General features: G+C 40.0%; 1 protein-coding gene across 5 annotated transcripts in view; it reads left to right on the top strand.

Annotated features, from left to right (window-relative positions):
- Positions 1 to 12,781, top strand: part of trioa (trio Rho guanine nucleotide exchange factor a) — a 111,891-nt gene that overhangs the window by 79,928 nt on the left and 19,182 nt on the right. For all 5 annotated transcript variants that reach the window (XM_036566483.1, XM_036566481.1, XM_036566484.1 and 2 more), the window contains exons 15-32: positions 593 to 788; positions 1,967 to 2,133; positions 2,611 to 2,730; positions 3,979 to 4,170; positions 4,739 to 4,888; positions 4,977 to 5,091; positions 7,016 to 7,131; positions 7,462 to 7,584; positions 7,815 to 8,009; positions 8,373 to 8,488; positions 8,672 to 8,738; positions 8,883 to 8,992; positions 9,154 to 9,223; positions 9,317 to 9,406; positions 9,498 to 9,590; positions 9,729 to 9,840; positions 11,594 to 11,784; positions 11,946 to 12,047. In XM_036566483.1, the coding sequence (XP_036422376.1) occupies positions 593 to 788; positions 1,967 to 2,133; positions 2,611 to 2,730; positions 3,979 to 4,170; positions 4,739 to 4,888; positions 4,977 to 5,091; positions 7,016 to 7,131; positions 7,462 to 7,584; positions 7,815 to 8,009; positions 8,373 to 8,488; positions 8,672 to 8,738; positions 8,883 to 8,992; positions 9,154 to 9,223; positions 9,317 to 9,406; positions 9,498 to 9,590; positions 9,729 to 9,840; positions 11,594 to 11,784; positions 11,946 to 12,047 (2,325 nt within the window). The remainder of the gene's footprint in view (positions 1 to 592; positions 789 to 1,966; positions 2,134 to 2,610; positions 2,731 to 3,978; positions 4,171 to 4,738; positions 4,889 to 4,976; positions 5,092 to 7,015; positions 7,132 to 7,461; positions 7,585 to 7,814; positions 8,010 to 8,372; positions 8,489 to 8,671; positions 8,739 to 8,882; positions 8,993 to 9,153; positions 9,224 to 9,316; positions 9,407 to 9,497; positions 9,591 to 9,728; positions 9,841 to 11,593; positions 11,785 to 11,945; positions 12,048 to 12,781) is intronic.

The following is a 12,781-nucleotide window of genomic DNA, read 5'->3' as shown; positions in this document are numbered from 1 at the left end:
CATTGTGTTAAAATCTTATGATGAATGGATCTATAGAAATGGTCCAAAATTACTTGGAAAAAACCTCTTTACATTTGCTGCCATTACAAGTTAAGAATGTTTTTCCTTCTCCTCTGAAGTTACTTTTTTGGAGATATGAAATTTTGTTCTGACAGTGACTATGATACATCAACATCTCTTCATTTTGAACAAGTAAAGCAGCAGACTTTCTTCTGCTGTCTACATATTTAGTTGTTTTAGCTGCTGGAATAACGGTAGATTCTGATCACAGATGCTGAGATTTGTCCTCTATCACCATAACAACGCAAGTTGTCTTAGTACAGCAGGAGTGTGTGTTTGCAATGCATTGATGGGCGTTGTCATTTGAGTTTGCTTACTTGCATTGAGTATGTTTGTGCAAGAATGTACAGGCGGGGTACTCCTGGACTAGGATTAGAAACCTAGACGAGAATAGAATACTGGCTGCTTTTTTTGCTTGTTTGTGTCCCTTTACACAGTTGTCTGTGCTTATCAGGCTGAAATCTATGACTCTGCTTCTGCGTGTGAGATTTTGTGCGCGCATACCCGTTCTAAGCACCCCTCTGCCCTACAGATCATCTCAGATCTGGACTCGTGGAATGAGGAGCTGTCTCAGCAGATGAGTGACTTTGACACAGAGGATCTGACTCTGGCTGAACAGAGACTGCAACACCATGCAGACAAAGCCCTTACCATGAACAACCTCACCTTTGACGTCATTCACCAAGGCCAGGAGCTACTGCAGTATGTCAACGAGGTGCAGGCGTCTGGTGAGGCTCCCTTTATCTCTTAATATACACTAAATTCTAAAGTTTGGAATCACAGTTAATAGATTTGGAATCATTTTTTGGTTGCAGCCAAATACATAAAATTAATAATGTGCTAATAACCTAAAAATTCACAAGCTTCACATAATTAGTTGAAAGCAGAATAAATTGTATGTGCCCAGAATAATTAACAGAGCTGTATTGATTCTAAAATGACTGACAGCTCTGAAGCATTAATAGCTAAATTAAAATAAATTGAATATCCAAATTGCCCTTTAAAGTGCTGGTGAAATTGAGACAGATAAGTTGACTAAAATTACTGCAAATAGATATTTACAGACTAACACTGTCAGTCAGGCACTTTTTACCCATACCAGTGTGGTCATTTCAAATGGTCCATGCTTTGCAATTCACACGTCTGGTGTTAGATATTTATCACAGGTTCTGAATCACTTTGCAGTTCACTGCTTTTCTTGTCTTTGCTAAACTGTCTTGGTTCCTAAGAAACTGTCAAAGGTATTTATAGTTCAGATCACACTGAAGAAGGCCAGTCATTGCTTAAGTTTCCCTGTGGGCCTGTGTGACCTATCTGACTGACAACAAAAGAGCTGAACTACTCAAGAGGATCAGAAGATGGACAAAATATAATTGGGTGGCCGCAAGTGCGTTATTTACAAACGCTCAGAGAGCTGTCAGTCTATTTAAGAATTTTAATTGCATATGTTGCAGTGTGTAGTACTGCTTCAGTTCTCCGTAGAGCCATACAGTGTTAACACCCAGAGAGATGAGTGCTGATGGGACAAGAACATGTGGGATTTTAATGTCAATCTGATGGACGTCTACAGCAAATCAGCACACATGCAAATTTACACAGTCTAACATTACCAGTATGTCCTGTCACTTATTTGAAGTTACTCTAAGCACCTTTTCAGTTTCTGCTACACTGTAACCGATAGGTCTTCAAATCCCAACATTGTTTCTGTTCCTGGATTTTGTAATCGCCATATGTGATATGTATGATTATGTATGACACCAGGTGGCTGATCATTTGCATCAGTTAACTACCAGTGATTGTAAAATCCAGGACCAGAAAGTGGATTTAAGGTGAGACTTTGAAGACCTTCGTTTACTTTTAACACTAAATCATTATTTTTTTGTGTGTGATTTGTCTCTCTGTGTAGGTGTAGAGTTGCTCTGTGATCGGGATGTGGACATGGCTACACGTGTTCAGGATCTGCTGGAGTTCCTGCATGAAAAGCAGCAGGAGCTGGATGTGGCTGCAGAGCAACACCGCCGCCATCTGGAGCAGTGTGTGCAACTGCGCCACCTACAGGCTGAGGTTAAGCAGGTAACACGCAGTACAATACTCTCCTGCCTTGCACGTTTTTGTGTTTTCCCTTCTGTGATTCACCCACTTCAACCCAGGATGGCCTTTTTAAGTAGCTGATTACTTGAATCTGGTATATCGGAACAGGCAGCACAGTAAAATATTCAGGGCACGGTTTCTGTAGGACCAGGATTGAGAATCATTCTTCTATACAAATATTTCTAGAGTTTCAAGATGTTTGGTGATGCAGTGCGTGCACCCACATTTCTGTATATTTTACTGTGGAGTGTCACAAGGGCCCCTTTGTAAATGCAACTCTAAGAGAAAGTGAATAAACCCTGAGCAGACAGTAAATCTATCTGTATACTTGAACTTATTTGTGTGTTGTAACTACTTTTCTGTATACAGTCCCCAGAAATAGCTGCTGTTCAAGGCTTATTTTTTCTTGGAAATGTTTGTGTGTCATAGATCTCTAAAGTTTGTGTTTATGTTTTTCAGGTGCTGGGCTGGATCCGTAATGGCGAGTCGATGTTGAATGCTGGTCTGATCACGGCTAGTTCTCTTCAGGAGGCTGAGCAGCTGCAGAGAGAACATGAGCAGTTCCAGCACGCTATTGAGGTGTGTTCAGTTGTCTCCCTGCTCATCTTCTACCATCCATTCAACTACTTTCTCTAACTTCTCACTCTCAAGCCTTATTCTTACTGAATCTACTTACAAACTCTCAAATCCACCATGGGTATTTCCAATTTTACAGTCAAAAGAGTTATGAAATATTCACTTTCAGCATCAGGAAAAGATCAATAATCACATATTTAACGGAAAATTATACAAACGCCTGTATAATGTCATTTTTTCCAGTATTTAGTATGTCCACCCTTTGCCTTTATTACAGCTTTCATTGATATTGGAGACTTGCTTTCAGTTTTCTAACGAAAGGCAGGGATAGTTTTCCAAACCTCTAAAGTTCAGTCTGAGAAGTTGGTTGCATTTTCTGCTTTTCATAATCCAAGTAATCAACTCATTCAGAGATACTGAGGTCTGGACTTTTGGGTGACTAGGCCATTGTTCTGAGAACACCAGCAATCTTTCTTTTCTCTGTCCCATTTTCTCTATATCTTTTATTTTTTTTTTTAACTGCAGTTTTGAAAACTCCTTTTTTAATGCATATTTTTGTTTGAGTTTCCTTTTTCTTATGTTTTTTTTTGTAATCTCCTTAGAAATATATCCTGAGAAATGCATAAATTGATGACTGTTTTGACTGGAAATGAAATGAGTTGTATCTTTCTTTTGCACAATACTGTACATGTACACAGCTTGGTGTGCATCCATATGCATCTATACTCTGTAGTTAAATCTTTTTTTTTTGTCATATTATTTTAGTATTCCTTGTCATTTTAAATACATTGTTCTCAGTTTGAGAATCTTGGTACAAAGGGCCTGTGTCTCCCAGGTTCCACAGACAAAGACTGCTGAGTCCTTCTGCTCTCTTTTAATGAAGTACAGATTACATCTGTGTTTGTAGGAGTGGTTACATTAGCAGCTTGGAGAGACAAAGCTGCCTATCATAATGGTGTCTTCATTTCCTACAGATATCAGTTGCCGTTCTTACAGTTCCCTATAGTGACTGCTCAGGAGCTCTCTGAATAGACAGAGCATTGATGACATAAATTTTAATCCTCCAAAAAGAGCTCTTTCTCCTTCACTTTGGCCTTCACATAGTTGCCCTCTCTGGTGCTTTAGTCCGTTTAGCTTATTCCTCTCTGATTAGCTGCCATTTTATCCTATGAGTTTCGCATTTTCCCTTTTTTCTGTTTTGTGTACATTATCTGACTGTGTTCACTGTTTTCTGTGTGTGTGTGTGTGCAGAAAACCCACCAGAGTGCTCTGCAGGTGCAGCAGAAAGCAGAGACGCTGCTGCAGGCCAATCACTACGACATGGACATGATCCGTGACTGTGCAGAGAATGTGGCCTCCCACTGGCAGCAGCTTATGCTCAAGATGGAGGACCGTCTCAAACTGGTCAATGCCTCTGTGGCCTTCTACAAGACCTCTGAACAGGTGTGAAATCAATGACCAGCAATAATTATACAAATAAATATATAAATAGTCGTAGCAAATAGGGATGCATAATATGAACATAAAAGGCGATGTTCAGCGAGGCTGTTGCGTATCCAATAACAATATGCGAAGAAATACATTATGATTAAAATTGTGTGTCTCTGGCTGAGTATGCTACAAGACCCTTTTTCTATACAGACAACAAAAACAAATATATATTTAATTCCTTCAAAGGTCCTTTACTGCTTGTGCTGATATCAGCAGAAAATCCTGAATCAGATATTGAAATCCTGTAAAAAAATTAAGCCTGGAATACCTGACACTCACATTGTATGATGCTATATTGTTAAATATAGGTTTCTTCCTGTAAGGTAGTGGAGTGTTTGAGTAGTTTGAGCATTATAGCCTGTTTTTAGGTGCTTATCTTATATTTGATTAGATGGGAAAATGCAGTCATGGTGATGTGCTGTCTTAGTGCACATTTTCTTCCTGATACTCTTTTGTAGCTGTTTACTGTTTGAGAGAATGTTTTCAGTGTAGCTGTGATCTTTAATTGTTTGCCATACAGGTGTGTAGTGTTTTGGAGAGTCTGGAGCAGGAGTACAAGCGGGAGGAGGATTGGTGTGGAGGGGCAGACAAACTGGGGCCCAACTGTGAGACAGACCACGTCACCCCTATGATCAGTAAGCACCTGGAGCAGAAAGAGGCCTTCCTCAAGGTAATGTACCCATAGGCTACATTCACCCAGCTTTTCCATGGGCTGTAATTGCTTGCTGAATCACGTGTATGTATGTGTCTCCTTTCAGGCATGCACCTTGGCTAGACGAAATGCTGATGTGTTCCTTAAGTACATGCACCGGAATAGTGTCAACATGCCTGGGATGCTGAGTCATGTTAAGGCACCTGAGCAGCAGGTCAAAAGTGAGTTCACACCCCCCCACCACTTACCGTAAGGCCTTAGCTGTAAAACCCCTGTCAACATGGTTTCAAATGTTTACAATTTTTATTTTAATAATAAGGATATGCCATGGAATAAGTGTTTACCAGTGTTATGTTTAGGAACATATGTATTAAAAAGTACAATATAATAGTAGAGAAACATAGACATTTACATAGGGCTAGCTCTGGTTGGTCTGTTGATCGGTACTCTGGCAGATGTGACATCACCTGCAATAAATTTTGTCCCACCCAACTCAAATCTATCAGAAGAAATGGCAGAAAGTGTAATTTCAAAAATCTTTCAACAGAGAAGACCAGCTGCATTTTTTTCTCTGGCAGTTCACTGGACTATAGATAAAAACTATAGATAATAGAAGAACATTTTGAAAATGTTGTAGACAGGAGCTTTAAGACAAGGAAAGTGACATTTAATCACGTCTCACGGTGTTTATAATGAAACAGTTGCTAACAAAGGCCTCTATCTAGAGTAAACAGTTTTGCATATTCAACACCGTACTCTTAAGCTTGCAGATGTTTCTTTCTTGTGTGTTTGTGTGAATTTCTCTCTGGCTGTTTTATCTCTGGAGGCGTGCCTAAACGCAGTTAGCCTGCCTCCATGAGGAAGGTTTGTTTATTTTTCGACTGCTTGTCTTTTGCCTCTGCTAAATGGGCTCCATTGTGACTTCTAGTGGATAGGCAAGTCGTTGCAAGGTAGAGGTCCTTTGATAAGAGTTGTGGTTGTAACAGCTGGCCCACTTAGGCCCAGTTTAGCCCAGTTTGGAGTGTGTAGTGTGAATGCGGCCCTGATCTGTTCTGTGCTGTAATGACTCACGGATCTGGAAACAGTAAGTAGGTCAGGCCTCAGAACTACAGAACTAGACGCACTGTCCCAGTGGTGGGATCCATCACTTTACCTTCACCTGATATACACACACTCAAACTCCCCACAGTACCAAGTGCATGTTCTTCCCCTGCCAATAAGCCTGATGTATTTTTGTGACATTTAGGTTCTTATCTATTAAAAATATATTTAGGCATTTCAGAGCTGCATAGGATATAAATTAGGAATACATACTTTTACAAATTCATTTGTCCAATAACCATGCATCATTAGTTGGCCATTAATCGAGGATGTAACATCAGTGTATCAGTTACTGACGCACGCATCAACTGAATTCTGTATTAAAGTGTTCGTTGTATGTACCGCAGAACACAGTACTGGTCAGCTGGGCCAGGCATATTAAACATACCCTACATAAAAACACAGTTTTCTTTACAACCCCGTTTCCAAACATTTGGGACGCTGTATGTAAATCAGTGTAAATAAAAATAGAATGCAATAATGTGCAAATCATGTAAACTCTGTATTTAACTGAAAATAGTACAACGACAGCATATCAAATGTTGAAACTGAAAAATTTTATCGGTTTTACACCTATTTTGAATTTGGTGCCAGCAACACGTTTTAAAAAAGTCGGGACAGGGACATGTTTATCACTGTGTTACATCACCTTTTCTTTTAACAACACTCTGTATGCGTCTCTTAGCCAGACAGCTAGCTACCATTACTGATGTAAAAACATAGTCGAAATAGTTGTCAGAATAGTTGTCTTTTTGTTTGTGGATGTTTGCTCTCAATATGGCACATTGCTGTAGTCATCTGGAAAAGTGTTCCCCAGCACTACCATACTTTTTTTTTAACTGTGCTCTTAATTTTTAATAGCAGAACCCTTATGAGTTCAGTTTTGAAATTGTTCCCCAAATTGGAATGGCAAACCTGCCTATTCAAGTAGGAATATATGTTTACTGGACATGAAATAAAGTGTACATTTTTTTTTTCTGATAGCATTGCCCAAATATTTGTTTATTTGTTTGTTGATAGTTAATCGGTGTATGTTCTTTGCAGACATCTTGAATGAGTTACTGCAGAGGGAGAACCGTGTCCTGCACTTCTGGACGATGAGGAAGAGGAGGCTAGACCAGTGCCAGCAGTATGTGGTATTTGAGCGCAGTGCCAAACAGGTTTGTCTTACACACAAACACACCCAAATGCGCAAACAAAATCAGTTCCCTCACCTGCTCCTGCCATCTCTCTCTGCTCTCTCCCCACTTGTTGAGAAGCTTCACATACTGGAAAACTCATAATTAGTTCTGTTTCTACACCACAATTACTTTTAAATACTGCATAGTTCTGTCTTCTTACATTATGGGTGTGATGTCTCTTAATACTGAGAGTTAATCTCTGTGCAGTTTTCATGCTCAGTGATGCTCTGTTATTGGGGATCAGTATGTTGGGTGACTGAACTAAGTCAGATAAGCATGTGTTAAGACATCTGTTAATGTGTTATCTAGGCTCTTGAGTGGATTCACGACACTGGCGAGTTCTATTTATCCACACACACGTCCACGGGCTCCAGTATCCACCATACCCAAGAGCTGCTGAAGGAGCATGAGGACTTCCACATCACAGCCAAGGTAACCTGTTTCCTCCAGTGTGTGTTACTACACATATACCTAATACTTAATGAGTCCTTTAATAAAGTACCTGCAGATAGCAAGTCCACTGTCCAAAAGTTCATAGATACCTACTCCTGCAATCAAGGGTTTCAATTGAATGTTTAGTTCTAGATTACAAATGGGTAAATTAATGACTTGGCAAGTTATTTCGCTTACATGCTGTTGACTGTCCATCCCTTCTTCCACAGCAAACCAAAGAGAGGGTGAAACTGCTGATCCAGCTGGCCGATGGCTTCTGTGATAAGGGTCATGCTCATGCTGCTGAAATCAAAAAGTGGGTGACTGCCGTGGACAAACGTTACCGAGACTTCTCCCTGCGCATGGACAAGTACCGTACTTCTCTGGAGAAAGCTCTCGGCATCTCTTCTGACTCCAACAAAGCGGTATGTTTCTGTCTGTGATCTAGAAGAATCTCCTTTGCTCTTATGTTGAATATGTGTGCCAGGAGTACTCAGCTCTGGTAGTGGAGGGTCAGAGCCAGGTGCAGTTTAGTTCATGTGTTAGACCAGGGCAGTCACCAAACTGTGTTGGACTGCGACCCTCCAGAGCCATAATGGAGGATTCAGTCCCAGCTAAGCTCTTCAGAATGCTTTCCAATCAAATCACATTGCAGCAGGAGAAGGTCCTCACCAGCCCTTTTCATGCTAAATGACAGTAAACAAAATACTTGAAGTAAAATATTTAAACAGTTGTTGCTGACATTATGCAGTTATTGAAAAAATGATTCTGACTTTTCTCTTTTCTAGAGTAAGGAACTACAACTAGACATTATCCCTGCCAGTGCCCCAGGCTCAGAGGTCAAACTAAGGGATGCTGCCCATGAGCTGAACGAGGAGAAGCGCAAGTCTGCTCGCAGAAAGGAGTATGTGTCTACAACTCCATCAGTAACTGCATAGCTTACTATACATTACCACCCCACAGCATAGCTTACTCAATAATACCGCCCCACATTTACATCTGTTTTTAATACCATCAGCCAAGATAATCAGAATCAGAGGCTATACATTTTTGGACTGTGTAATCATTCCTTCACTTTTCTTCCAAGCTTCATCATGGCTGAGCTGATTCAGACAGAGAAGGCCTATGTGAGAGACTTGAGAGAATGTATGGATGTAAGTATTAACAGTATTTTTTTTCTGTTAATCCTATTTTTATCATCTCTGTCACTCAGTGAAATGTTACATCTGGTGTATCTGGTACCAGATTTAGCTTTTGTCATTTTGAAATAAAGCACCCTTCCCTGTGTTACTGTTCAGACATATCTATGGGAGATGACCAGTGGTGTGGAGGAGATCCCTCCAGGGATTGTCAACAAAGAGCACATCATTTTTGGCAACATGCAGGACCTCTATGAATTCCACCACAAGTGCGTTTTCAATTTTGACTATCAGGCTTTTCTCACAAGATTTTGGTTTATGAAGTTTTGCCATTTCTCTTCTCTGAAATGTGTCCACGGATATCAGGAAATATCTGTGATGAACTGTGAATAGGTGTTTGCATTTACAGTTCCTTCTTTCACCTTTACAGTATCTTTCTGAAAGAGCTGGAGAAGTATGAGCAACTTCCAGAGGATGTGGGCCATTGTTTCGTTACCTGGGTAAGTTTGTGGAAACCCTCGTGTTATACAAGATCATTTTTCTGTTGTCATATTTTAGCAGTCAGTAAACTATTTGTATTTCTTCCTTTGCAGGCTGACAAGTTCCAGATGTATGTGAACTACTGCAAAAACAAACCAGACTCCACTCAACTCATACTTGAGCATGCTGGATCCTACTTTGATGTAAAAACAAGTTTTTATCTGAATTTCCATCTTTTTTTTAGTCAGTTTACTTATTTGCATTTAACATGGCTGTAATTTTGTGACTTCACAGGAGATCCAGCAGAGGCATCGCCTGGCTAACTCCATCTCTTCTTACCTGATCAAACCAGTGCAGAGAATAACCAAATATCAGCTGCTCCTCAAGGTGAGCACATTACTGACTCCACTCTTGTGTGCTGGCCTGCACAGCTGCATTTGATGTGTTTTGACTCAACTCCATCTCACAGTAAAGATCACAGTAGTGTTATGTGGTACAGTGCTGATGATTGCTTTGTGTGTATAGGAACTCCTGACGTGTTGTGAGGAGGGCAAAGGAGAAATCAAAGATGGCTTGGAGGTCATGCTCAGCGTACCTAAGAAAGCCAATGATGCCATGCACCTTAGCATGCTGGAAGGTGAGTGCAGACACGTAGGTTTGCGTGCAAAGCTGAAATTAGAAACGGTAAAAGGAATGGATACAAACTGGACACAGTGTATTTTGCAGAACAGAAAACAGGAACAAAATAACTTTAAAGAGTTTGAGTGAAACCTTAATTTTAAAATGTGGTTCTAATGTTATTTTATTCTGGTACATTTGTGTTATGACTACATTATATTAATGATTTTCTTATAGGTGTGTAACAATGCACAAAATTCAGAATTAGATTCAATACAGTCTCGGTTCAATACATTTTTCAATAAAACAAAAATATGGAGTGGCTGAAAGTGTGTGCTTAATACATTAATGTTTCCATTTTGCATTAAACTTTATACAAGTACAGTATTTGAAACAGTGCGCTTTATAGTATCCCAATGTGCCACACTAGCCTCAATCTAGTGTTAGTCACAAACTAACACACTAGCCACAGGCTTACGTGCTAGATGTGAAACAGTTATACAGTATAAAACACAGAGACAGTTTGATGCAATATGATATGTATTGTTGCATCCCGGTTTTCCCAGTTTTCCTTGCTGTCTACCTTTTGCAGCGTTACCACATTCCTTAAAATGAGACACATTAAATGAAGTAGGCTGTATAATGGCAAGATATAAATATAATTTTTTGTCATGTTGTCTAATCATTTTTACAGCTGAGTACAAGCATGTAGGCTAGATACCTTCCAAGGCAAGTCTAGTGCCAGGTGGAATCAGTTTGCGCTAATGACATTAGTAAATTTATCATAGACGAACTCCATCTTACCATAGTTAACCTGTCACCAAAAATACTGTCTCTGTTCAAAGCAGTCCAAAAATAACTGGCACTTGGTTTCTAATCACTGGTGTAAAATTGTGTGCTTTGCATCTTTCGTTTTGGAGGATAAACAAGACAGGCGTGGGCAGTGTAAACAAATAAACACGCACGATGCTTTCTAACAAGAGAAACCAAACTAACAGCTATTCAAAATCATGTTTACTTCAAGGAGGTTTTGAAAAGACAAAAGAAATAAGAGTCAAAGGATCTTTTGCACAGATCAAGTACTTATCCAGTACGTGTCAAATCAAAATCAAATCAAATCAAATCAGTTTTATTGTCACATCACAAGAGTACAGGGACACAGGTGAGTGAAAAACTTGAGTGCGAGTTCCACAAATTATGCAGAGAACAGTATTTACACAGATAAACAAAACTATAGATAGGATAGAAAGTGGGAGCTCGCAACACGGCAGCCATACTCGGCGCCATCTTGGAATCACCTTTTGGCACAGAGTTTGCACCTCTTTGTTACTTTCTTTTTTTGCAGAAGGTAGACTAAAGAAACAGAGCTTACTTTCTCTGTTTAGCTTCCACAATTAAAAGAAGCACAGAAATTCACCTTTTACTCTTTTCATTAAATTGTGTTCAGTGTGGTTGTTTTAGTGTCTGCAGTTTGTCCTCCAAATTTTAAGAAGCAGTCTGCACACATTAAACTTCAGTGTCACATTGAGGGAGCCTGTAAATCTTAAGAAGAGGCTGATGGATAGCTGTTCTTCTTGGATGAGCTTCATGGGTGGATTGTTCTTTTGTGCATTTTTGGTCATTTCATGAACATGATGTTCAGACTAATGTCAGATATATGCTACATTCAAAAGATAATGTGAAGAACCAAACAACAAAATCAGATTTTGGCAATAAATTGGATTTGGTCCACTTGTACCTGAACGTAGCCTAAAGCTTGTGTATTTTCTCAGGTTTTGATGAGAACATTGAGTCTCAGGGAGAGCTGATCCTTCAGGAGTCCTTCCAGGTGTGGGACCCCAAGACTCTGATCAGAAAAGGCAGAGAGAGGCACCTCTTCCTCTTTGAGATGTCACTTGTTTTCAGCAAGGAAGTCAAAGACTCCAACGGCAGGAGCAAGTACATCTACAAGAGCAAGCTGTTTGTAAGTGCTCTCTGAATACTCTAAACGAAGCAGCATCATGGACCGACTTAAAACAGTCTGTTCTACAGTTAATAATGAATAGCGAGACTTAAGGTTTGAAGAGTGAACTACTGTCCACTGCTGCACACTACTTACTTTTCCATGTGTTTGTGTTTGTGTAGACCTCAGAGTTGGGTGTTACTGAACACGTGGAGGGAGACCCATGTAAATTTGCCCTGTGGGTAGGACGAACTCCAACCTCAGACAACAAGATTGTCCTTAAGGTAATCTCTCCTTTTCACTCTCACTTTTGCTCTTGTTCCTTCTCTATCGCTTTATTCTTTACCTCACTTTCTCTTCTGCTGTCTCTATGGTTGTCCCTTGCTCTTTTTTCGTGCTTGATGGCATGGCTCTGGTGTGGAGTTTTGAGGTGGTTGTCTAGCTTCGTGTTCAGGGCTAGCTGGTCTCTTTCTCACCTTTTCAGCTCTCTCGCACTTTCTGTGTGGTGTGTCAGGCAGCTCTCTGGGCTATTTTTAACCCTTCTCTGCAGATGTGCACTGTGAAGGCTGTTATGTAAATGCTTCTATCTCTGAATATTAACTAATCCTGGTGGGATTGCATGCTTACGCCAACTTGTTTGACTTGCCCTTAGATCTGAGCCTCCTACAGCATACTGAAAAATATTTCCTCTTTTCTTTAAACCCACTGTGCGCAGTCCACATAGAGATATCACAAATCAAGCCTTTTATGGCTAGAAGAAGAAGAAGCGCTACAGAAAACTTTGAAATCAGAAGTTTTCTGCATAAGATGTTTATGATTACATGCTTATGCTCAGTTCTACCTGTTTTTCTGAAGAAAAAAAAGGTTCATTCCAAGGTTGACAAAGCATGTTGCTTCACTGCTTTTATGCAAGACAGTTCGTATTATAAACTATCTTTATTAGGAGCTACCTAACACTGCTGGCTGTGTATTGTGAATTGTTTCTGTTCATAGGGCTGCAGCGATTAGTCGATGTCTG

Source organism: Colossoma macropomum, unplaced genomic scaffold (genome assembly GCF_904425465.1).
Source record: "Colossoma macropomum unplaced genomic scaffold, Colossoma_macropomum, whole genome shotgun sequence".
In the NCBI taxonomy this organism is placed as follows: domain Eukaryota; kingdom Metazoa; phylum Chordata; class Actinopteri; order Characiformes; family Serrasalmidae; genus Colossoma; species Colossoma macropomum.
The sequence above is the reverse complement of the archived record's forward strand: the minus strand, read 5'-3'. Positions and strand labels throughout refer to the sequence as shown.